Below are 26,745 nucleotides of genomic sequence, written 5' to 3'. Positions count from 1 at the left end.
ATACATATATATGTATATATACACCGTGTATGTGTGTGTGTGTGTTTATATATATAGTATATATATATATATACACACACACACACATACACAGTATATATATATATATATATAATATACTGTATATACATGTGTATCCGTCTACAAAAAGCATTGAATATCTTTCCCATTATTAATACACCAAAATTATGCAAAAGCAAATTTTTTCAAAATAAAGGTTGTAGTATAACCAGGAAGAGACCGTTGATGATGTGTGAAGTGATTTTGGTATCTCTACAGTGTATAATAATGAAGTTATTGAATATTTTTCTAGCAACTCTTTTCGGCATTACACTTTGTAGACGGTCCCTGACCACATGTCTCACAGCCGGCCGCGCATACAGACCATGGATGTATTTGTTACGTGTCCAGCTCAGAGGACGGCTGGTTGGCATTAAAATGAGCTTGTAGCTCGTTGTCTACCTTACTATGGTTAGAAAAAGCCCTCGTTGGTGTTTTAACAGCATTTCCTTTATGAGTTATTGATATGGGAAGTTCAAATCTGTCAATATTTTTCCAACTTTAGTGAACTAGTTTAGTTCTGCATTTCTCTTCCATGATGCAAAAGTGAATAAACTCTTCATCTGTAGAACGGTGTTGAACTTGTTTACCAGTATTATTTTGGCCCGTGGTACACTCATTCACCAGGGTGTTAATTATCTCCTCATTATTTAGGATTGCTGATACTAGATTTCGTGCTGACTCGCTCATAGTAACACACACGTGTAGCAGCACCAAGATCTGTACGGATAATGACCTAAAACACAAGACGGTAGCAGCGCCGTGATGACGTCAGATTTCATTCCATATTCTCAGAGTTTCATTCAATATATTCAGGATTTCATTCAATATATTCAGGATTTCATTCAATATATTCAGGATTTCATTCAATATATTCAGAGTTTCATTCAATATATTCAGGATTTCATTCAATATATGCAGGATTTCATTCAATATATTCAGGATTTCATTCAATATATTCAGAGTTTCATTCAATATATTCAGGATTTCATTCAATATATTCAGAGTTTCATTCAATATATTCAGAGTTTCATTCAATATATTCAGGATTTCATTCAATATATTCAGGCTTCATTCAATATATCCAGGATTTCATTCCAAATATTCAGAGTTTCATTCCATATATTTAGGCTTCATTCAATATATTCAGGATTTCATTCCATATTCTCACATTTCACATTATATACATAATTATTTCCTGAACGGCATGCCATAATATATATATAAACTGGGAAAAAAAAGTTTGGAAACTTGTGTTTGATGGATTATTTCTCTGTTGTTACAATGCTAATTGGCATTGTATTTTACATTGTTGGAAAGCCTGTTCATTTACCTTCACAATGATGTCCAACTTGTAAGGATCATGCATTTGTGGGATGAGCAGCACAGCTGATTATGTGGGTAGCGCCCAAGAAAAAATTGCCAAAATGCTCTGCAAATGGTAAACAGTGTATTCTCCTGTTGGTGTTGACTCTTGTTTTGAGTTGTTTGGTGGATTGGATGATTGAACTCTCTATCAGTAACAAGGAACAAACAAGACATATTGGCTATTTTACACTTTATTCATTTAATACACCATCAGGAGCCTCAGTAGCGGTGGAAGATCCATACGCAGCCACAACAGCCTGGCACCTCCTCCTCATGCTGGTCACCAACCTGGTCACACGTTGCTGTGGGACGGCGATCCATTCCTCAACCAGGATTGGTTGCAGGTCAGCCAGCGTGGTTGTGTTGGTCACTCTAACACGTACAGCACGCCCAAGCTGATCCTACAAGTGTTGAATTGGGTTGAGGTGTGGACTCTTGGCAGGCCGTTCCATTCTCTATACTCCCACATTGTGGAGGTAGTCTGTGATAACCCTGGCTCTGTGGGGGCAAGCGTTGTCATCTTGGAGGATGAAATTAGGTGCCAGATTGTGGAGATATGGGATCGCCACTGGCTGCAGAATCTCATCCTGATATATCACTGCATTGAGATGGCCTTCAATGATGACAAGCCTTGTTTTGCCAGTGAGGAGATGCCCCCCCACACCATGACACTGCCCCCACTAGAAAGCTGTTACTCCATCGGTGCAACAATCAGCATAGCGTTCTCTGCGTCGTCTCAATACTTTGACCCTGCCATCTAACTTTAGCAGACAGAACCTGGACCCATCACTGAACATGACATTCCCCCACATGTTCAGGTTCCATTGTCTGTGTTGTCGACACCAGCGCCAACGGGCCTGACGGTGAAGGGCAGTCATTGCAGGCTTCCTGGTAGCCTTATGAGAATACACTGTTTACCATTGGCAGAGCATTTTGGAACATTTTTCTTGGGCACTACCCACATAATCAGCTGTGCTGCTCATCCCACAAATGCATGATCCTTACAAGTTGGACATCATTGTGAAGGTAAATAAACAGGCTTTCCAACCATGTAAAATACAATGACCATTAGCATTGTAACAACAGAGAAATAATCCATCAAACACAAGTTTACTAACTTTTTTTCCCCAGTTTATATATATATACACACACACACACTTATTTTGTGCAGGGCAAGGCTAATTATTATAAAACTTCCAGTTATATATTTTCCTTGAATATTGTCTGGCATGTATTGGCAGGTATGGTTATTTAGGCTCATCTCTGAGCCAAACGTTGGAGAAGAGCTAACAGGATAACAGACACCTTGTGCTGGTGGGATGATTCATGTTTCAGCAGGACAGTGACAGGAAGCAGGCAGCAAATACAACATTTGAATACCCACTATGCAACAACATGAAAGTCCTTGATGTTTACAGCCAAATCTCAGTGACAAAACTCCCTCGCTTTCTGTCAGCTTATGTGATGTATATGCAATGGGTTTATCAAAATTATCATTTGAATAGTGCCTGCATGTAAAAAGGATAGAGTGGATCACATTAATGCCTCTTGTACTGTCAGTCCCAGTAGATAAATGAGTGGAGAAACATAAAAAACACCGATGCCTCCACACTGAGTGGTTTGATAAGTTTGAAAATGATCTGAATCAGATGCTGTGGCCTTCACACAGTGCTCTCCACCCTCATCCTCCAGCAGAGTTTCAGAGACTTGGAGAGTCTATAAGGAGCACTGAAGCTGTTATGGAGGGTTGTAGTGGTCCAATATATTATGAATCCTATTGAAAATCATGGGGCGTTTCACAGGTTCGGATGATTATCTGTTAAATATTGACTCTTGGTGTTGTAACATGTTCCTTGAATTCAGTCTGCAACAACACAAACTGTGGTGGATTAAGGAGATTTATTAATGTAACAAATTCAAATCATGTAGCCATAGTCTGCCTTTCATCAAGGTTTAGAGTAAGCATTTGTTATAATGCCTTAATTTGAACATTTAAATTGGCTATGTTACTAAAACAAACTAAAATAAAACTTCATACTGAGAGGTTCCTTTCCCCCCTTTATTTTATTGGTATCATAGACTGTATAAAAGCTTTCTGAAGAGAAAAAAAATGAATCTCAAAGTGGGCGGCTCCCGGCGTCTGCGGCCATCGCCACCTTAGCAGCGACGACTCCGGCTAATCCAAAAATGGGCAAAGCGCGGATGGAGCAGGCTGAATGAAGCCTGGGTGCTGTAATACGCCCACCTAGCTCCAAGCTACCAAGCTAGCTAAGGCTAACAAGCTAGGCTATATCACTTAAGAGAACGGGCTATAAGCACAAGCTACATGCTGATCTGTGTAGCCGGCTAACGTTAACTCACACTACATGCAGATGAACGGAACCCGGTCTCACTCCATGCCGTAATGCACGGCCAACACACCGCCAAACGTCTGCAGACTTTGCCGGTGTGTTCTGAGCGGGTGTGGGGGTGAGGAGCTCTGTGTGCTGCAGCATGATGACGCATTGCTGATGGTTATTTTGGGTCCCCTGATACACAACCTACTGCTGATTTCAAACTCTGCACTGTGTAGTTCTTATTCTTTACTACTGGGTGACATTTCTGTGAATGAAACAAATGAAGCAAATCAGGTAGCCTTATAAAGCAATTTGGTAACATCAGTTAATGACTAGATCTCACAAATGGGCACCTACTAACGAACAAGTCTCATTCATCTAGTTGAAATGAACAATAGTCAATTAGTGAATTTAGTAAATGATGGTCCCATTTAGAGTCAGATAGACCATAAAGCAGGGGATGCTTTATGGCGGGGCTACCTTGTGATTGACAGGTCGTTACCACAGCGTTGTCCTGTCTGGGAGTTGTCACCGTTTTTGTCTTACAACTTTAACCCTTTCACAGTGTGGTTTCAGTTCATGAAAGTTAATTGTAACATTTTTGGTCGCCTGAAAACGTCTAATTCAGAGTTTGGTGGTACTTAGCTCCACCCTCTCGTGCCACTTCAGGTTGCGAAAGCCAAGATGGAGACGGACAAAATGCCGAACTCGAGGCTTCAAAGCGGCAGTCCACAATCCAATGTGTGCAGTTTATGTTCATTACAGGTTTCATGGGTATTGTCAAATCAGTAATAGTTTTTTCTTTTTTTTTTGCAAAAAAGGACTTTAAAGAATTTTGTCTGAAAACATAATCATCATCATCATAATCATCATCATCATAATCATTTCAAGTCATTTAGGAGGAGTTTGAACTGATCCCTCGTCCTGCCTCAGGCTCTTTGTCTTTCTGCCACTAGGCTGTGCTGTGCTTCTGCTGTTCAGTGGGCTTTTACTTCCAATGCACAGAAAACAAACATGCACACACACACACACACACACACACACACACACACACACACACACACACACACGCACACACACACACACACACACACACACACACATCTCAAAATCGTTTTTTCGCCAGGGGAGCTGCAGTAGCAGTGGCTAACTCATCCCCTCCTGTGTGTGTGTTTATTTCATCAAAGTGTAAGTTTGATGTGTTTAGCTGGTGGGAGGAGGAGGAGGAGGAGGAAGAGGAGGAGGCGGCGACGGCTCCGGCAGCCGCAGGGACTGAATGTGGACATCAGAGAGAAGCAGGGACACTCTCCCCTTCCTCCGGCCAATCACCGGCACTTCTGTCTTTATTTCTTTCTCTATCCAACTGTTTTCCTTTCTCTTCCTGACTTCCACATTACCTTTTTTCTCTCCATCTCCCACTTTTGCCCTGTGTCTTCTCTCCCTCTCCCTCTCTCTCCGGCAGATATTTTCTATTCTCTTTACTGCTGACATCACAGGAAAATCCAGCTCTGGTGAGTGTCATGTCCGGAGTTGAGTTTGTGTCTCTCTTTCGTGGGCAGAGCAAGATTCGTGTCCCTCAGGCCTGAGAAACCTCAGTTGCAACTTGTGGAGAAAAAAAATCAAAAAGCTGTCAATCTGACAGGAAGACTGTCTGAATTATGTAACAGTTGTCTTTCTGAATTTTGAAGATAAGCTGCAGTATACTAAACAAGTGTGCTCACACATGTGCAACAAAAGAAGAAAGCACACAAGGACATGCAAACACATACAGTTATATAAATGTGTGAAATGGATATACAGTATCTGCACGTATGCATACACAGAGGAGCGGTTAGATAAGGGCACAGTTCATGTTTATGTGTCCGGGAGAGAAACATTGAGGGCTTAATGGCATCGACAGGATGTGTAGCTGATATGGCATTCACATGCACAAACAGAGGTAGAAACCTATGGAGAGTAAGAATATTATAATGAAAGGTGTTCACAGTGCTAAATGTTTGTGTGAGGAGAAATGCTGATACTGGTATCATATACAGATAGATAGAACAAACAAAAAGTGTTATAGTGATGTGTTGGTCCACCACAAGCCTCCAGAACATCTCCAATGCTCCTTATAGATTCTCCAAGTCTCTGAAACTCTACTGGAGGGATGAACAGCATTCTTCCTAAAGATTTCCCCTCATTTGGTGTTTTGATGATGGTGGTGGAGAGCGCTGTCTAAAGACCCAGACACACCAACCCGACATCAGAGAACTAGTGGCGATGAAGGCAGACTGTTACGTCGCCTCACGTCTCCTTTGTCTTGACTTGACAGTTGTATTTGAACACATCCCATAGACGACCAGTTAGCACGTATGTTCAAAAAGGGAAACGGGAAGACCGAGGATGGCGGATATTCAAGCCGTTGTTATGATTTGTACATGAAACAAAGCAGCGTTTGCCGACCATTTTCACACCACTCTCACTCACCACTTAGCTTCATTCCAGATGTTCATGTTGCTGTGGAAATATCCGTGTGTTGGAACGATCAGATGAGATGAAGATGAAACATGAGAAGAGCCTTCTGTGTGTGTCCTCTTGACTTTACTCGTTGGCTTGCTTTCCTCACGTCCGTTTCTCTTCTTGTGCATTAATTTGCTTAAGCTGAACAGCCAATCAGAGTGATTTCTCTCATTGACGAGCTCTGCCAACGTTTCAACATATTGAATCATCCGAAAAAACTCCAACACGGGCAGACTAGAGCCGACGGTGCGGGAAACACCGCAAAAACTAGGTCGACAGACGCTCACCGACGGCCCCAACGTCCGTCGGCCGACTGTCAGCTTGGTGTGTCAGGGCCATAACACGTCGCTCTAGAATCTCCCATGGGTGTTCAGCTGGGTTTACTGGTGACTGTGAAGGCCACAGCATATGACTCACCATCCAGTGAGCTATGTATGGTATCTGCATCTGCATTCATTATGTCTCTCCACTAATTTATTCATGTTTTCTCTTTAATTTGTCACCCACTGTATGTGAAAGAGACAGAGGTAATAGTGTTTATTAAATCTAAGCTAAGAAATATGCATAACATATTTAATATTAAAGCAAAGTGATGCATTCTGTACTAATTGATGGTTTAAAGGGAAAGGTCAGGTCAGTCCTGGGTTGTAGGCTACTACTCAGCTTTGTCAAATTGATGTCATCAGGGTTGTCAGATTATCAGATTGAGTTTGGAGACAACAACTGTATAACACCTAAGGCCTACATTACAAACTCTGGGCATGGATTTTGAAAGACATGGGCATGTACACGGCATTGAGGGTCTAATGAAAATCTGCTACATTGGTAGCATTTTGGGTTTTCAAATTGTGACACTGTGCACCCCCCTCAGATAAAACCGACACCACAGCCCCCACCCAAACACCACCTTCCCTCCTCTTGGTAACAAAAAACACTTAATTTTGCAACTTCAAGTATTTGATTTGCCCCTGTGAGCTGCTACCCACTGCTGCAGCTGTTACTGCTGCCTGGACTGGTCAACGGGCCAAATCAGCAGCCAAACTACAATAAGTAACTTTTAGTTAGGTTCCTGTCCCTTTCATGTCACTGACTATCTTTACCTCATACCTTTCCCTCCTCGCTTCCCCCCCCACATTCAACTGACCGTTTGAACCCGTGCATTTTGCGAAGTGTTTGTTTTTAGAATTAATCTGTCTCTTGTAAGACCCCAACTTGTGTAAAACTAATACTGGAGTGCTACTCTATTAATCACCAACGCCTATAAAATGTATAAAATACTGTGAAGTACCCGGCAGGTTACTACGTCAAAACCCAGTTATTGTCAGAAAGTATAGCTGCTTTTGTTTAACTAGCAGTCCAAAATCCAACAGTATTCAATTGAACGCAGTATTAAATCAATTTATAATTGGGCGCCCCAGTAGTTCACCTGGTAAAGCGGGCGTCCCAAGTACCAAGACTGAGTCCTTACCGCAGCGGCCCGGGGTTTAAATTCGACCCATGGCCCTTTGCTGCATGTCCTCTCTCTCTCCCCCTTTCACAACTATCACTGTCAAATAAAGGCAAAATGGCCAAAAAAATAATCTTAAAAAAATCAATTTACAATTATTGCAGTATTACATTTTCAATAGGTGATGACTATTAAAAATTACTACAAAGTTCTTGCGCACCAAACAGTTTTACTAATGGTGCTTTGAATCAAAAACGAATGAACTTATAATAATCGAAACACTTATACTGACTTTATTAATGACGTTTCGTCCTCAGACCTTCAAAAGGTAACTCATATAATGTTTGGATATATGGCTCACGTACTGTTTGTCTATATGAATTTGACCTGATGAAGATGTGAAGATGAAACATCTTTAAAGGTGCTAAATTTGATATCCAGAGCATTAATATAGCATCAAACAACTATTGTCTATGTAAAGATACAGAGGAGTGATGTCTACCTGAGCAGAGACTGAAGTCACTCTCCCTCTGTGTGTGTTGTAATCTGAGTTTCTCTTTGCCTTGTTGACATAGCCGGGCTGGCCGTGCATGGCCGTGCATGCTTTTAGTACATGTTCGTAATTGTGAGCGTGACTCACTGGCTAGCACTCTGCACTGCGCTCATACGGCGGTTACTGCTGATATCGCCGTCCCGACCAATGCCGTTGATGCGGAAGCGTAGCACCCACCCTCCGGTTCCCCCTCAGGTTAACACTGGTATCTCTATCATTACTTTTTCTGTTGTTTGTTCTGTTAGCACCGTTAGCACCGTTAGCAGCTAGTCACCAGCTCATCGTCACCATGTTGAGAGCCGTTGAGATGCAATAGAAATGCTTGGAATCCCGTATTTAGCTCCTTCAATGAAGTGAGTACGAGTGATCAACAGTGTGCAGGATTTCTTCTTCTATTCATATGATATCATCAATGAAATGGAAGAAAGCAGCAAATCCTGATATTTGAGAAACTGAAAAAAAAGAATGTGAAAAAAATGATAAATGATAAGCAATTCATTATCAACACGTTTTCATTGATCAGTTTTCTGTTGATCAGTTTTCTGTTGATCAGCTAATCAATTAATTGAGTAATTGTTTCAGCACTACTTCGTCTACAGAAGGGCATCTTATTCTTAATATTCTACCGGGGTGGACGTTTATCACATTTCAGTTGATTACATTTTTCGTGGAAGGTACAGAGTATGTTTTGGATTAGTACAGGGAGTAAAGTATATCAATACTCAGTAATGATGACTTGCAGAGGTAAAGTGATCTACTGCGTCCTCAGTGTCACTACAGCTGGCTTTTCTTTTTCTAAAGTACAAATTAACCCTTCACTCCTCTGTTTCTCTTCCCCTTCTTCTCCACCCCTCTCTTCTCTATCTAATAACATCCTCTCACTTTACATCATGACTGAAACAAACCCCTCCTTCCACAGCTTGAGAGATTCACAGAGAGAAAGATGAAAGGGAAAGATGACATCATGGTTGGATTTTGCAGTGAAGGCTCATGTGTGAAGGCACTGCAGCAGAATCTCATATACCACAGTGGAAAGCTAAAACACACATACAGACACACATGTACACACGTGCGTGTGCGCGAGCTCAGACTAATTCACGCCCCAGTCGTGCTCCCTCACACCATTAAATTCTCACACCCCTTCTGTGTCCCATGCTTCACCTGCATGGGATGGGAAGTGGAAGGCGAGCTGACACCTGTCTTGATTCATCCTCTGCTTTTTTACTCTCCGGTCACCGTGACAGTGAGAGAGAGTGACAAGCAGAGGTCAGAGGGATGAGGCTGACAGATAGATACAGGACCCCCAGGACTCTCACCAGCAGACTGAGGAACAGTTTTTTCCCCCAGGCCATCAGACTTTTAAATCTATAATTAATTTGACACATTCTTACACAAAAATATTTCTTATACTGTATATACTGTATATATTGTTAATACATATGTTCTTAATATGCCCTTGTATAAAGTATTTCCTTTTATAATTGTAATGTAAATGTAATTGTAATGTAAATGTAAATGTAATATAATTTATTATTTAATGGAGCTTCCTAGCGAAAAGTATTTCACACGTTTGTACCTGTACAACCGGCGTGACAATAAACATCTTGAATCTTGAATCTTGAATCTTGAATCTTGACACATCGGAGGGCTGTTGCATTAGTGGCCACTCCAATCCCCGTAGAAGCACATTGTGGGTTGTGGTTCATTGTCTCTGTTCATAGAAACTAATGTCTCAAAACTTGCGTAAGTCTGTGGGGAGATCATGCGTTCGGTCGCGTGTGTCTGTCTGGCTGTCCACGGCTAATCTTGCATACCACTGTACAATCAGCCAATCATTATTTTGTGCTATGACTGTATGCTGAAGGACCTCTCATGGTCACGGTGATTCACACTGTTTGAAAATTAAATTCTATTTTATTGACTGTTTTATGCCGTTGTTGACTGCTGACTCCTCACTCCTTGGAGATCTGCACTCTAATGAGTGCACTTTTGTATAACAATTTATAATAACCATCATTTATAAATGGTACATTTATAGTTAATTAAACTTATTTAATGTTAGCAAACAAAGAAATGATCATTAATAATGTTTATTAATTATTATTAGTCCTAAAATGTATGTTATTTAAACATGTTTCTATTTTTTGTTGCACACATTATAACATTTTATAAACTATATATACATATATATATTTATAAGTATTTGTTAATTATTAAAATAGTATTTGTAAACCTTAAAATTGTTTGTAAAACATCTACAAAATGTACATAGATAAATATTTGTAGCACCTTGTCAATGGTTAATAACTAGTTTGTAAACTGTCTATAAACATTATTTGAATGCTTTTCTAAAGTTGCAACTGATGATTATAATACCTTATTAACTGGTTGATAAATACTTGTTAAAGCATCTATAAACATTATTTAGATAGATAATTAATACTTTGTAAAAAAAAAAAAGGTTTACAAATCATTTGGTAAATCATTAACAAATACTTAATATAGTATATAAAATATGTGCAACAATAAACTGTTAATAAATACGTTATTAATGTCATCAGAATGTGATTGTTATCGTCGCTTATCGGATATGATATGATATAGAATTAGCATGAAATAAGAATAGCAAAAACATTTGCATTCATTCAATTATGAATAGTGGTCCTTTGTCGTCCATGATCTAATGTGTTTTTTTTTTTGTTTCTTGTTTTTGGAATTCTTTGATTTTTGGACAGTTTTCTGGAGTTAGATATGGATTTTGGATATAGATGTAGTTACAGTGCTCAATTCACATATGATGCATCTGTAAGATTCCATGATTTTTGATGAATTGCCCAAAACCTTTGGCCGTATTTACATTTTGTCCTTGCCCAACAGCCTGTTCTATTTCCCAGGGCATCAAATACTGACGCTTTGTCACGGCCATCGGCGTTCGATACCGATGCACAAGGCACCCTCTAGTGCCCGTATGTGACGCACCAGGCTCCATTAATTAGAATCTAAACCCATCCGTGGCAATATTAAAGGCACAGGGAAAGCGCTGTGGTGATGGAGTTTAAAGAGTGAAAGAGACACACCGGGCAAATGTACATTTGTACATTTTTCACTGTACAAATGTAGTAATTTTAAGCCCAGCCATGTTGTTTTTCCTAAACCTAACTATAGTGGTTATATTGCCTGAACCTAAGCAAGTGTTATTGTTTCATTTACAACATTAAGCACGCGTTTGCTGCGACCGCAAAGTGACGCCGAGGGGTCTGACAAAGCGTCAGTATGTGACGAGTTGGGATGAGACATTGTCCCCATCGTGTGATGTTCAATTATTTTTTTTATTTTTTTAAAGAAAATACCTTTACCTTTTACATAATTACCTAAATCATTAGAATTATATAATTATAAATATTATGATAATTATTTATTTTAATTAACTTTGTTCTCTCAAAGTGTTCTGTTCACCACTTGATCAGTTCATTTTTGTGGTCACACTGATTGGATCATTTACCCAGAATCTATTTATATAATATACAAAGATGTGTATATATACACTGTATATACATACTGTATATTATACAGTATGTATATACAGTGCATATAAGGACCTGTTCATCAACCATTGCTTTTAAATTCAACACAACTAACTAAACTATGACAACAATCCCAGAACTTCTCTTTTAATTAGGACCAAATTACGTACTTTTCCCAGGAAACATTCAAGAAAGTATTAGGAAATAACAGATTCGTAAAATAAAGCGTCACCAACAGAGTAACTTTTCCCGCCTACACGTTCAGCTTCGTAAACAGCCTGCAGGTCAGCAGCACACTCTTCTGACCTCTCTGCTCCGACTTATTGTACACAGATACACAAAACATACGTACACACAGTCCATCCACACGCACATAAAATCCTGTACACATACTCACAAGCACATGTACACATGCTGGACACACACACACACGCACACGCACGCACACACACACACACACACACACACACACACACACACACACACACACACACACACACACACGCACACACACACACACACACACACACACACACACACACACACACACACACACACAGGCACATCTCCTGTTCCTTCCTTTCCCTCGGCAGTCAGTTAACAGCTCTAATGGACAGCAGTAGAAGTGAAACCTAATTCTCTCTGAGCTAATGTTCCCTGACAAACACACCGGTACTCTGTCAGTCCTGCTCACTTGGAACTAGCAGACCAGTCTGTTGGCTCTTTAGCAAACTGGTACAGGAAAATAATAATAAAGAATAGTTGATATGGATTACATTGAGAACAAGTATTACATTTCCTACAAGTCAACGGCAAGAAATAAGTTACTTTTGTCCAAAAATACGAGACATGACCTTATATTTAGTCCTCAATATTTACGCTCCAACTTCAACTCCAGCTGTTGTCTGTTGTCAGTGTTTTTCCGGAAAAGTCCCAATTGCATGCATTGATAATAATCATCATTAATAAATGGTAAATTGATAGTTAATTAAACTAAAACTTGGTTAATAGTTATTTTACTATTAACAAACAATGAAATGATAATAATATTTACATATTAGAAGTAATACTATAATTTATGTTATTTTAACAGTTTATTGTTGCACACATAATAACATTTTATATACTATATTAAGTATTTGTTAATGATTACTAAATGATTTGTAAACCTTTAAGAAATTGCTTGTAAATCATCTATAAACATTACAGAGATAGACCAGATATTTGTAACACTTTGTTAATGGTTAATAATTGCTTTGTAAACTGTCTTTATACATTATTTGGATCGCTATTATAAAGTTGCAATTGATGATTATAAATACCCTGTTAAATGGTTAATGATAAATTGGTTATGTTATGTGTGCAACAATAATATATATATACTGTTTATATACTAAATAAATAGTTTACTAATGTCATCAGAATGTAACTGTTATCGTCTCTTATCAGCTATGATACAATATAGAATTATAAACTAATTATTTCATATTACACAAACTACTGATAAAATACCATAAATTACAGGATTACTAATAATGAATAAACATTAACTATAAACCGACTATCAACTGAAGTTTAATTAACTATCAATTTAGCATTTATTAATGAGGGTTATTATAAAGTGTCACCCCATGCATTTATTTGTATCTTGCAAAAGGCGTCATGTGTCTTTTATACTTCCAGCTGCTGTTTAGGGTCATCTGGCTGGGTCCCATTATGTTTTATGTGTCCTTCCAGCAGTTTTTAGTAACGTATGTAGCTGGGCTCTAGTATCAGCTTATAAAATCCCCTCTGCTCTGTACACTCAGCAGTGACATCATTACTATTAAAGGTAAATATTACAATTTTCCTTTTTACAAATGAAAAGTTGGATTTATAATCACCTTGCTCAATTCAGACTACACAATATCAGCAAAGTGAAGCGAAAGAGGAATGATGTGAAAGATAAAGATGTTGTTGGTGCTGCAGGTGGAACTGTGAAACAGAGGAGAAGCCAGATGTTTTTATGGCTCCGCGCCGGTGACAGCCGCGGCTGGAGTTATTGTTTTTGGGTTGTCCGTCCCATTCTTGTGAACGCGATATCTCAGGAACACCAGGAGGGAATTTCTTCTAATACGGCACAAACGTCCACTTGGACTGAAGGATGAACTGATTAGATTTTAGTGGTCAGAGGTCAAAGGCCAAGGTCACTGAGACGTCATGTCCGCCCCATTCTTGTGAGCGTGATATCTCAGGAACATCTTGAGGGAGTTTTCTCAAATTTGGCACAAATGTCCACTTGGATTCAAGGATGACCTGGCTCAATGCAGGTTGTCAAAGGTTAAAGGTCAAGGTCACTGTGACCTCACAAAACACATTTTTTGGCCATAACTCAAGAAGTTATGTCATAATTATGACAATTTCACAGAAATGTCTTACAGAATAAAATTAAGTGTTGACATATTGGACAGACATGGAGGCATACGACCGCAAAGCGATCATTTTAGTTAGTAATGTATCAAACTGGGCTCTAGTATCAGCTTAAAGGGATTTTCTTCAAAGTTGGCACAAACGTCCACTTGGACTCAAGGATGAACTGATCAGATTTTGGAGGTCAAAGGTCAGGGTCACTGTGTCCCCACATCCGTGCCATTCTTGTGATATCTCAGGAACATCTTAAGCGAATTTCTTCAAATTTGGCACAAATGTCCAGTTGGACTGAAGGATGAACTCATTTGATTTTGGTGGTCAAAGGTCAAGGTCACTGTGACCTCACAAAACACATTTTTGGCCATGACTCAAATTCATATGCTAATAATGTAAACTGCAACCTGACTGTTTGGCGGAGGCATACAACCGCGAGGTGGTAATTCTAGTTTCTTTCTTTTTTCAAGGCTTTTCTGAACACAAGACATCACACACACCGCCATTGTTTGTTTACATTCTTGTTCCTGGAAGTCCGTCCCGAGCATCCCGATGACATCATGTGTGACGTGAATGACGGCGAGCTTTGACTGGTCGTGGACCAACGTGTAGTCTGTCATGTCTCTCGGCCAAGTCACGTTATGACTCTATAATCTCCTAATGTGACACTGTGACTATCGAAACACAGAAATATTATGTAGTCTGAAGAGGTTTTAATGCTACAGCCATACTTAGTATGATGTGACGACAAGCTTATGGCAGGCAATGTTAGCAAAGTGTAGATACATATTGCTGTGTGACTGACATCACTCGTCACCAGTTTGCTGGCTTCTTTTCACTTGTGCCACTGTTTCACTATATTTTTGCATGTCACACATCAATATTTCAGTAGTTTTATCTCAAAAGTACAACAAGAAGTAAACACACACCACCAAGAGACATTTTTGCTGTTTCCTGTTTTTGGTCTTTTCGCGTAGCTTCATAATGATGTCTTAAAAGCATCTTGGAAAACAAAAGGGCCACAGGGCCACCATGACGCCCGTAGAACACATACCACGTAGCCACGACGTCCCCGCCCTGTCGCCTTCTGCCCGTCACATCAGTACATACAACAATCTGCCCGACTTATACGCTTCTTTACGTCGCTGTGTCATGTGTGTAGTCTTGGGCTACATTTGGTCCATCGGTCATCATCTCTAGGATGAAATCCATTACTCCACCTCCTCCTCCTCCTCCACACACACTGATGGGAAGACATCCAGTAGTAATGGGACTCGGAGGAGCTGCCTGTACAGTAACAGCCTATTTCCAGACCTCTCCTCTCTGTCTGAGTGCTTTGCACTGAGCGGAAGTCGCTAATTATGTTCCCTCTCCTTCTACAGCAGTCACCTGTACGCTGTTCATATCAGTCACTGAGGTTTAAAGTTTCTCTTGTTGTCTCGCGCACAGTTTCCTAGAAGTATCAGAGGGGTTTTACTTGCGTTTCTGCGTAGCTGACGTTCATCATGGCAGCGTTAAAACAATCTCCCCACAGAGCCCCCCCATGCTAAAAACACCTTCAATCACATTGTACTGTGAAGCTCTTTGGATATTGGATGTGTACAATTTCCCCACTAAGAGGCAATAAATGTGGCTCCACGCTCCATTTTCCATTTTGGGTTTCCATACATCCCCCGCCCCCCCATGTGCCGGGCAGGAAGACAGGAAATGTAAAGCTCCACAGCTGCTCTCCCAGATTGCAAAAACAGATGGAATTTCAATGTGAGTGATAGGCGATGGGGCATAGAATAAAAGAGATTGAAGAATGCATTTTGTGTGTCGGTATAAGAGGAAAACAGGAAGAGGAGGAGGTGGAGGAAGAGGAGGAGGAGGAGAAGGAGGCATGCAGCAGTGTGCTTTGCAGAGATATTGCTGATGTGTGATATTTGTGTGTAAGGAGCAAGGATTTGTTTGTTTGTTTTAGCGCTGCAGTCTACAGATGCAACAATTCATTGTGCACTTCAGCAGGCCATAACTAAATGTACCTTTTTCTGTGTGTGTGTGTGTGTGTGTGTGTGTGTGTGTGTGCCTGCGTGTTTCAGTTGTGTGTGGCTTGCTTTCGATGAGTCCCCACTTTTTCAACTTTCTCTCACCTCTTCGTTCCCGCCGACTTCAGTTCGTCCTCACCGTACTGTCTTCCTCTTCTGTCGCCGCCGTCTCTCATCCATCCATCTATCTCCACCCCCCCACCACACCCCCCGCTGCTCTGTCTCCACTGTCTGAATAATTCAGGCCCGCAGAGCTTGTGTATTTTTGGTTGTTGTCACCTCTGCAGTAACACAAACACAGCCAATATTAGCGAGCAAGCATGCACACATACACATTCGCAAATGGAGCCGCGCCAACACGCACGTGCGCACACACACATGCCGGTTCACACAAACGAGGCTGCCGACAGTGACAGAAAAGTACCAGACTCTGTGAGACCGTTGAGACTCGCTAACTACGAAGAATTATCCTTACAGGGATTTCACCCCATCACTATGCTCCACCCCGTCTCTGCTCTGCTACTCCAGCAATGAATAATAATATCTCCGTCTCACATTTCTGTGTCTTTCAGAGTTACTCTACACAAAGTTTGACTGTAAAGTAGTGTGTGAGTAATAATACTAATACTAATACTTCTAATACTTTTAATATTGAGGGGGGGATACGAGCAGCCACTCCTAATTTGGACTGATCCTCGTTTTTTATTGAAATTTTATTGGCTCAGTCATTTCCATTGTGAACCTGATGAAAACTAGTTTCCCAGCTCAGGCATGCCTGGCCTGGTCTTGTTTTGATTCAGTACAGTGGTGACATGCTTGTGCAAACTGAGGAGGCAGGTGTCAGCAAGACATCCTAAAGTGTCTTGAAGGTCTTCAGCATCATAGGATTCTCTTTATACCACAAAAACTGTATTAGTGTTAAAATTACTGCCAATAACAAAATAACTCCAGGCCTCTCCATCTCAAAGTCCCAGGCTGAATTGCAGTCCCAGTACTGTATGTCCCTGGCATCAGGCATCAACAAAATGCTTCTTTTAAAGCTGCCATCATTGATTTTTCTGTCACCTGGGGGAACCAAAAGAATCTGAACACACAACACTGACATTACCTCACAAAGTTGGCGAATTTTTCTAGCAAACGGTTGTTTATTTAAACATTCAATAGACGTGAAACAGTATTAGCATTCATTTTGTCGTGTTTCTGGTCACCATGACGAAGTGCGAGTCCAATATTCACTCTATTTTACTTCTGTTTTGGCAGGCTGGTCTCATACAATCTTCATAGCTATACCTACGAAAAGTAATGCACTGTAATTCGTGTATATCCCACAAAATCAATTTGTGTGTAATCAACGTAATTGTGAACGAGGAAGTATTAAGAGAGGCGTAGGGGAAGGTGGGGTGGATGGGTGGGGAGAGAAAATACCAGACTTTTGCCCAGGAGACTGCTGTTCGTGTTCCATGTGAAATCAGAAGTCAACGTTGATTTATTTGTCACGTAAGTTACGTACTTTAATGCTACTTCCAGAGTTATTTTAAGCCAAACCACAATCTTTTCCTAAACCTAACTAAGTAGTTTTCTTGCCTAAACCTAAGTAGTTTTCTTGCCTAATGCTAACCAAGTCTAGCTATTCATAACCCTAACTAAGTAGTTTTGTTGCCTAATCCTAACCAAGCCGATCTTTTCCTAAGCCTATCTAAGTAGTTTTCTTAAACCTAAGGAAGTTGTTTCCTGTAAAGATGGAAGTTTATTTTGAAAAGACTGTATGCATGTAACAAGCGGAAATTGACGCCTGTTGCTGGACATTCGTAAGAAAACGAACGAAAAAGCAGGAATAACTTTTTCTTAAGATAGTATGTTCACCAGGTAGTTGCTAGCATATAGCATACAATGGGAAAACCAAGACAATTAGCTAAAGTTTTAGCATAACGCTCCGTAGAGCTGAGGAGGATTGCAGATTGATGACTCTCTGTGAGGTTGTCAATATGACTGACACCTTTCACATTACACATAGTCATTTGATCCGTTGTGTATATGAAAACTAATGCAGTGCCCATTCGTGGAGTGCCCATTTGGAGCGCGCAGATTGCTTGGCCCCTGGCAGCCTCCCGGTATTGGTGCTTGTAGCGATGTCGGGGGCTGCGCAGAGCGCGTAGCTGTTCAGACCGGGTTGATTGCTTTACCCAGAAGAAGTGCTGCTTGTAGTGTCATCGAATCACTCGTTAACTCCAGGGAAGTGAAGAAGAGTTCAGTTGTAACGTTAATATATCCAGTATCCAGCAGATAAACTGAACTGCAGTAATGAGCCACGGTCTGCTCTCTGCGGACAACATGCTGGTTTGTCTGTAGAGCCCTTAAGCCCCCCCCCCCCCCCCCCCCCCCCCCGCTGCTGCACAGAGCGCTGTTCGCTTGTTTATTTAATGTTTATTAATATTGAACGCATCACACTTCCAAATTGCACCAAATTCGACAATGCAATCCTTTGGGTCCCCAGCAATACACCCGCCAAATGTGAAGTAGATCGGATGGACGGTTCTCGACTTATGCAAAGGACATACAGACAGACAGACAGACAGACAGACAGACAGATAGACATTCCTTGCTTTTTAGTTAGATATTGATTAGTGCAGCTTTAAAAACCAATACAAGATGTTAAGAAAGTAACTGAGATACACTGCATGGCTCAATAAACAGGGATACATTTTTGAAAGAACTGAATGAGTTTCTGGCCAAAGTTCGTTGCTGTATTGTGCTGTTTGTTTACATTTTTGCATAGTCAATCTACTGAAAATTAATAACCAAAAATGTTGATTGTCAATCGATTATCACTTGTCAAGCAAAAAGTCTAAAGGTGTACAGTCACACTAGCAGCACTTTAGACTTTTTAGCTAAATGTTAACTTTAGCTTGGCATGCTCATAATGACGATGTTAACATGCTGATGTTTAGCAGGTGTAATGTTCACCATGTTCACCATCTTAGTTTATCATGCTAGTAGACTAACATTTGCTAATTAGCACTAAACACAAAGTACATCTGAGGCTGATGTCATTAGTTTTGCAGGTATTTGGTCATAAACCAAAGTGTTGGACAAACTGAAATTTTGAGCTGCAGGAAGCACGAGTAGAAAGGTCTGGAGATCACCGAAGTCATTAGGATTCATCTTCTGGGTACCAAATTTGATGGCAATTCATCCAATATTTATGGAAATATTTCAGTCTGGACCAAGGTGGTTGATTTTGCTTTCAAATGTGAGGATTTACTGCTTTTCTCTTTTTTTTATCTACCTGTGTAAATTGAACATCTTTGGGTTTTGGACTGTCGGTCAGACAAAACAAGCAATCTGTCACGATGTCACCTTGGGCTCTAGGAAACTGTGAGAAGTGTTTTTCACTTTTTCCTGATATTTTGTTGAACATTTTATAGACAACTGAACAAAATGTAATAAATATTGAAAATAATTGCTAGCTCCTGCCACACTGATAGCACATTTCCCTGTTAGTTTTCCAGATCTTCTGTGGGGAAGCTAAAATGTCACATTGACATGACGTTGATGGCAACACAACACAATGTGTTTAGTGGAAGAGGAAGGGAGGGAACAGACAAGTCTTAGAGGAAAAAGAGAGAGAAAGAGAAGCCTACACAGCCATGAAACAGTTACGTCGGACAACTGACAGGGTAAAACATCCGTGAAGATTGACACTGGTGCTCCACTGGTGCCAACTGTACCAGTCGGCCCGCGGAACTTTTCCGAACGTGCAGAGAGGATGTGACTGATTTAAACCGGAGCTCCCCTTCGGGCCCAAAGGCTGTCTAAATGTTAATATATGGCTGTCTGACATTCTGGTGCTTCAGCCACTGGACTCTGGACCTCCACAGAGAGATTGGAGGAAGGTTGGAGAGAGACGAAAGAGCAGCCCTGGGGTGGATATGAGAGAGAGAGAGGTGGGAGGAGAGAGAGAGGGAAGCAGAGATATCTGGAGGAAGAAGTCTAATGATTAGAGTGATGAAAAGGATTCAGTGTGAAAACAGTAAGCGAAGGAAGGTGGATTTATCGGAGAAGGAGAATTATAAAATGATTTGAAAAAGGAAGGAGGGATATAGAGAGGAGGAAGGAGTAGAGCAGACTGGCATAGCTGCAGGGCTTAAGGGGCTTTGGGGGGGGGGGGGATAAAGACCTGCCCCAGGCCACTGGACCAAAGCCAGGAGACAGACACCTCTTTGTGTGTGTGTGTGTGTGTGTGTGTGTGTGTGTGTGTGTGTGTGTGTGTGTGCGGGTGTGTGTGTGTGTGCGTGTGTGTGTGTGTGTGTGTGTGTGACCTGAATGTACCTAAAGCCCCTGCAGAGAGCCAGCAGTGCACATGTGTTCACCTGTGCATTCCCACCTTGCCAGGGACTGTGGCCCGAGGAAACCGGTTCTGAACTGATCAGACTTCAGTCGAGGGTTTTCTTTGCTCTGCAGCAACACAGCTGTCACATTCTGTTCAATTTACCACACTTTTTTCCCTTCATTTTGTCTTTGTCAGGTACACACAGAGCGAATTTATGGTGCTCTAAACCAGAGTAGGACATTTACTTTATTGCATTATTTACAAGGTTTGTTTAGGCTCACACTGCCTAATCAGGTCTCACTTCTGGATATTTTTGGTTCCTTTCTTGCCTGTTTACGGTCAGTTCAGCTGCCTGCCTGCTGCATAAGTTATATGCGTCGGAGTTCTTGTGCATAAAGGGTAAATGGACTTACATTTATATAGCACTTTTCTAGTCTTCAGACCACTCAAAGCTCTTTACTCTACATGTCAGCATTCACCCATCATACACACATTCATAGACTGATGGCAGAGGCTGCCATGCAAGGTGCCACCTGCCCATCAGGATCCAATCTAAATACTCATTACTCATACTGATTCACCGATGGCATAGCCTTCGGAAGCAATTTGGGGTTAAGTGTCTTGCTCAAGGACACTTCGACCGGAGAAGCCAGGGATCGAACCACCGACTTTCCGATTGATGGACGACCTGCTCTACCCTCTGAGCCACAGCCGCCCACATAGCCATAAAAAGAATAGCTTGAAGAGCACAGTTGCAAAACTTGTAGAAAGGTGACAATGAGGGCACACCAAGGGAGCAACATGACTGTAGTTGGAAAAGGAGGGAAATTGAAGTCATTTAAAGGGCGTAGCCATAGGACGTACATCATGGGGGTGTTTTACATTAATCGGAGTATGCACGGCTGCATGTAAACTGGAATATTAGTGGAATATTCATTTTCATTAGCCATGCAAACAGTCCATGTCTTTTTCAGAATAAGGGCAAAAAAATGAATCTTTTGTGCATGTAAATGTAATCATAGTCTCACTTTAAAGTATTCGGTAGTCCATCCAATAGTTATTGAGAGCAAAGTGGTGGACCAACCAGCCGACAGGATGAAATTGTTACTAGCATGGCATTGGTTTTGCTGACACAGCTCAATAGATTGTCTCCGGGTTTGTGTTCCTCAAGCAGGGAATGGCAGATGAGGTGGATGGCCCAGTGTTATGTAGGTGTGTGTGTGTGTGTCTGTGTTTGTGTGTGTTCTTTATGGCACTATGTAAATAAGCAGCCTCAAACCTGCTGTTCTGTTCCATTCTGTTTTGGGCTGTCTGACATTTCTCCAGCTGTAGCTTCTACCTGGATCTGCCTCTCAACTCACAGTATTTGTACCCACTAGTCAAGGAGCAGCAGTCTGTGCAGGGACAGAAGACAGTACAGCAGGTTAGCTTGTGTAGAAGTCTGGTCAAACATAATGAGTATGATTCAACATTTGTAGACAGTGAAGAGCGGTGGCCTTCATCACCGCTAGTTCTTTGATGTCGGGTTGGAGTGTCTGGGCCCATAGTGAAGACACTCATGTACATAATGCATTCTCTAGTCCCTCACCCTAACCCTAAACCTAATACTAACCTGAACCTTAAACTGAGTGTGAACCCTCAAACAGACCTATGAAGACGTGAGGACCGGCCGGTGCGGTCCTTGCCAGCAGTTCACATCTAAATGGCATACGAGCCTCAGCTGACTGTAGAGCAGTTTGATCAGCAGAGACCAGGTTTATGAATTCAAACAGCTTCACTGAATTAAAGCATTGATCAAAAGCTGGTGTGTGTAACCTCTGTTTGATGCTGTTGGGAAAAAGACTGCACAAATTGGCCAAAAATAATCAAACTGGGCCTTATTTTATAAATATTAATAATATTAATAAATGAATAGTAGCAGAGTGTCTTCTTCCTCCAGTTTGCAGAGATTTGATGTATTGATCTACAAAACAAACCAATCCAAGGGATAACATGTAGAAGTGAGAATACTCATTTCTAACGTGGTCCCAAGGAAAGACAGACATAAAACATGTAATATAAAATGAATTAATGTCACCTATAACTCCATAAATAGCTGTCCCTCTTCTTTTTATTAACTTCATATTGAATGACAGGCTATGTATCACCAGTATACAAAAAGAGCCTTTGGCTACAGTATATGCTCAAGGCACTATAAATGACAGAGCAAGCTTTTGCATCTTTTTCAGTGACATATTGCAGGTTAACTGCATCTCTTAACTGCTGATGTTGGTTGAGAAGTTTAGTATTCTGTTAATACTGAGGTTGAATACAGTCAAAATGCTGTGCAAACCATCCATCACTATTTAATGCAAGCTAAATGTGCACTGAAAGCTCTATAATTTAAATAGAATTGAACAAAATATTGGATTATGAAATGTGGACAGGACATTTATAAATGAAAGTCAGATACTGATAATACCTGAACTTCAGGACAGACATGACAGAGACTGGGATGTGGAGGAGTAAAAAGACACACCTGCACAAACGATCAGAAACTTAGATAATGAGGCTGCTTATGTTTAACATTAAAGCGGAAGTAGGTAGATAGATAGAAAAATATGATTAAAAGAAGTTATTTTTATATCACTATCTCCTGACAGTAGTGCATGAGACAGGTAATCTGAAAAAAATCATGTACCTCTGTGACCTCCAGTGTCCTCCGGTGTCCTCCGGTGTCCTCCGGTGCTCCTAACGGCATCTGCAAGATTTCACAGACCGGAGGAAAACAACCAATCAAACAACCTCCGATCAAACGGTCAAACTAGGCAGCGCTGATCAAATATGAATCAATATTCTGTTACTGTAATGACTATTTCTCTCCTCAGATGTTTCCAGAAACATCTTGTAGTGTACTGTTTAGCTGTAAAATCAGAAAGTTTGTGACCCGCTAGCCATGTTGAGATCTGAGGAAATACCAAGCACCGCCCACCAGCCGGAGCAAACTTTCTCATTTTTTCTCTCAGCTAGTCTCCCGTCATGGGCTAGATTCAAGGTGAAGAGGAGGTACAGAAGTCTAGGTTTTGCAAGATCTTTTTTTTTTGTTCAACCTTCGGCCGGGTCTCCGTAGACTGTCTGGTCTATAGGACACCAGAATGTTTAGAAACAGCTGCAGCTGCAATATCAAGAGAGGCCCTGATATGGAGCCTTGGGGCACCCAGCTAATATCCCTTATCTAATATAAGTTCTAACATAGTCCCATTCCCTGATTGAACTAAAGTTATATTTTGACACATGGTCCACTTTCACAACTATCATGTCATGTTGCCTTTATTGAGCTCCATGTCATCATAGGAGGAGTTTAGGTGTGTTATGAAACATCATTTGGAGAGAATAACCAGCAGCAACACTTTTATAATAAATGGTGCATTTTTGTCATTTGTGGAGCCACAAGGGAGATCATAAAAAGAGTTTTCAGATGTTGGGGCCTGAGTACAAGCACTGTAACATCCTAATGATGTTTAGAAGGCAATGCTGCCTCAGTAACATTTGTACAAACAACCCACTGTGTCTCGCAGTGATTTACGGTGTTTGTCAGATTTGGCAGCAAACAGAAGAGCTCGGTTTGTTCTCTGTAAAGTCAGCATCCAGGCACTTAATTTTAATTTCAAACGTGTTCAGTGTGTACGTGCGTTCCTGCTCAACTCTGAAAGCAGCTGAAAACTGTTTGTGACAACTTGTTAAATGTGGAATCTCTCCCTCTCTTTTTCTTACTTTTTTTCCTCTCTCTCACTTTCTGTCTCTGGCTCCCTCCTTCCTCGTCCTCCCTCTCCTCTTCCGCAGGCTGACTGTCGCTCCAGAGAATACCTTCGCACACACTTCCCAGTTGCAGATACATGAAACAAAGAATGAGGTAAGTGACAAAATACACCATACACGTGTGGGTCCTCACACTCCGATGTACACGCTCACACAAACACAAATACACATGGTGAGAGAGGAGTGATTTACACAGGATTAAAATAGGCTTAAAAGCCACAGCAAGTGACTCATCGAGGAATTTCCCAAATCCTAAAGTAAAGCCAGTTTTGTTGGTAGAGAGCCTAATCATTCTCATCTAATTTGCTGTTTAAATTAAGCAAATTTATTGTAGAGGATGATAAACACTCTGGTATCTTCAGAAAACTAATGATTGTTTTCAGAATTTGCCAGAAAATAATTTGTCTCTGAATTTCTTCTTAGCTGGAGCTCAGTAGGGGCAGAGGAAAGATAGCGTAAATCAAACATGTGAAATTAAACAGTTATCAGTCGCTATAAGCCCATAGTTGTGGGTCAATAGGGGCCTATTACACCCACTAGTAGGTTTTTATCATCTATTCACATGGTAGATCACCGAAATAAGGTATAAAAGAACACAACAGCGACCTCTAGCGACCATAGTAATTATGGCAGAAGCAGAAGTCAGGCGCTGTAGTATAGACGGTTTTAAACTCAATAAGGGATGTAGGTCGGGTGCCATGGATGCGACACAAAACACAGTTCAGTCAGGACCACTTTAGTCAAAGACACTTATTCCATTTGCAGTAATGTATACATTATATTTGGCGGTATGGCTCTGCTCTGGGACCTCCCTGCCCATCCACGCACATGCGTGGATCCACGAGCCTACATGGTAGCATGAGGCAAGGAGAGCACACCTCCTTGCCCTCCATGTGCAGACATGGAAAGCCAAAGGCAGGGAGAGCAGCAGCAAAGACCCCCCTGGGTGCAGAACAGAGCCGGCATCAATGACAACAGAAATGACATTGATTAAGTCATAAACAGTTAGGGGTGGGCGACACATCGAATACAGTCGATGTATCACGGCTTGTCCCCCGCGCGGTACAGAAAACGACTACATCGCGAACATCGAACACAAATAGTCATGTAATGTTTCCAAGCCATCCCTTTTTGTATGAAAGATTAAAATAGTTCCAAAGAACCACTAATGAATATCAACAGAAGGTTTTAATGCAGACATATGCTGCAGGGACTACACGAATCATAATATTGGTGTGATTGTATGCATCAAAGGCTTGTAGAGGAAGCAGCAACGGTAGGCAGGCTGAAGCAGCTTAAATAAGGCGCCCTGTATGAAATTGACCAGTGAATGCATAGAGAGGAATTTGCTGATCCGTCAGCTGATGCATCAGCTGATTGGGCTGGCTTAAGATCAGCTGTTATCAGCCGATAGCCGTATGAGCAGAGCTTGACATCATGGCCTGCCTGAATTAACGCTACGCTCGATTTCTTTCACCCAGTAGACCGGAGTTCACATCCCGTGTGAAACCAACAATGTGTAGTTGTTAGGGGTGTGACGATTCACTCGGCTCACGATACGATACAATACACGATATTGGGTTCACGCTCTCGATTTGTCTCAGCCAGCTGATCAGTTTACCAGTGAGATACATGACCAACTAACCTAAACAGTTGGACTACACAGCCTACTGCCAGCTTTAGTTTCAGTCTTGTGTAGCCGAGGGTTACGCTGCTCCTATACTTTATGAAGATAATTAATCAATAACACGGAGCCTCCGTAGTCTGCAGCCTCGTCAATAACAGCACATCACCGCTTCACGTCTTCCGTTCCTCCCTTCACGATAAACTCCTCGGACACATTCACTGAAACACGGCTTACTAGAGGAACTAAAGTCATTCACATCTCAACTGAATAACTTACACGTGTTTACAGTTAGCTGTTAGCCGCCGAGCTAACGCGCTCTGCTTGTGTGAACAGCAGGGGAGGATGAGAGACTGCAGACAGAGCAGATTGAAACGTTACTTTCCTCAATGTTTCACCATTTCATCGTGTTTCTGCTTGAACCGGTGTAATAACGTATCTTGGCTTTACACTTGCAAAGTTTTATTGCACTAACTTACAGCAACGAGCGTAACGTCAACTCGTCTCCTGCTGCCTCTCTGATCAGCTGTTCACTGGCTGCGCTGTGTGTGTTGATGTGTGTGGAGCTCCGACACAGAGCAGCAAGGCCTATAGAAGGAGGCTGGGTCACGGGCGGACATGGCTCTGGGGTTATGACACATGTGCAGTGTGACTGAAGCTGCGGCCGTGCGCTGCGATTGGTTCGATTTCGGCGAGTGTAGACCAGTTTTTACTGCGCATGTGTTGTACCCCAAAGATATGACGCGTACTCAGCCTCCTTCCATAGGCCTCAC

General features: G+C 41.3%; 1 protein-coding gene across 1 annotated transcript in view; it reads left to right on the top strand.

Moving 5' to 3' along the window:
- Positions 1–26,745, top strand: part of LOC119483481 (endonuclease V-like) — a 94,950-nt gene that overhangs the window by 29,691 nt on the left and 38,514 nt on the right. The window contains 1 exon segment of the mRNA XM_037761590.1: positions 24,373–24,442. Within this exon segment, the coding sequence (XP_037617518.1) occupies positions 24,373–24,429 (57 nt within the window). The 3' untranslated portion in view covers positions 24,430–24,442.

The sequence above is a fragment of the Sebastes umbrosus genome, chromosome 3, assembly GCF_015220745.1.
Source record: "Sebastes umbrosus isolate fSebUmb1 chromosome 3, fSebUmb1.pri, whole genome shotgun sequence".
In the NCBI taxonomy this organism is placed as follows: Eukaryota; Metazoa; Chordata; class Actinopteri; order Perciformes; family Sebastidae; genus Sebastes; species Sebastes umbrosus.
This window is presented reverse-complemented; position numbering and strand designations above follow the sequence as displayed.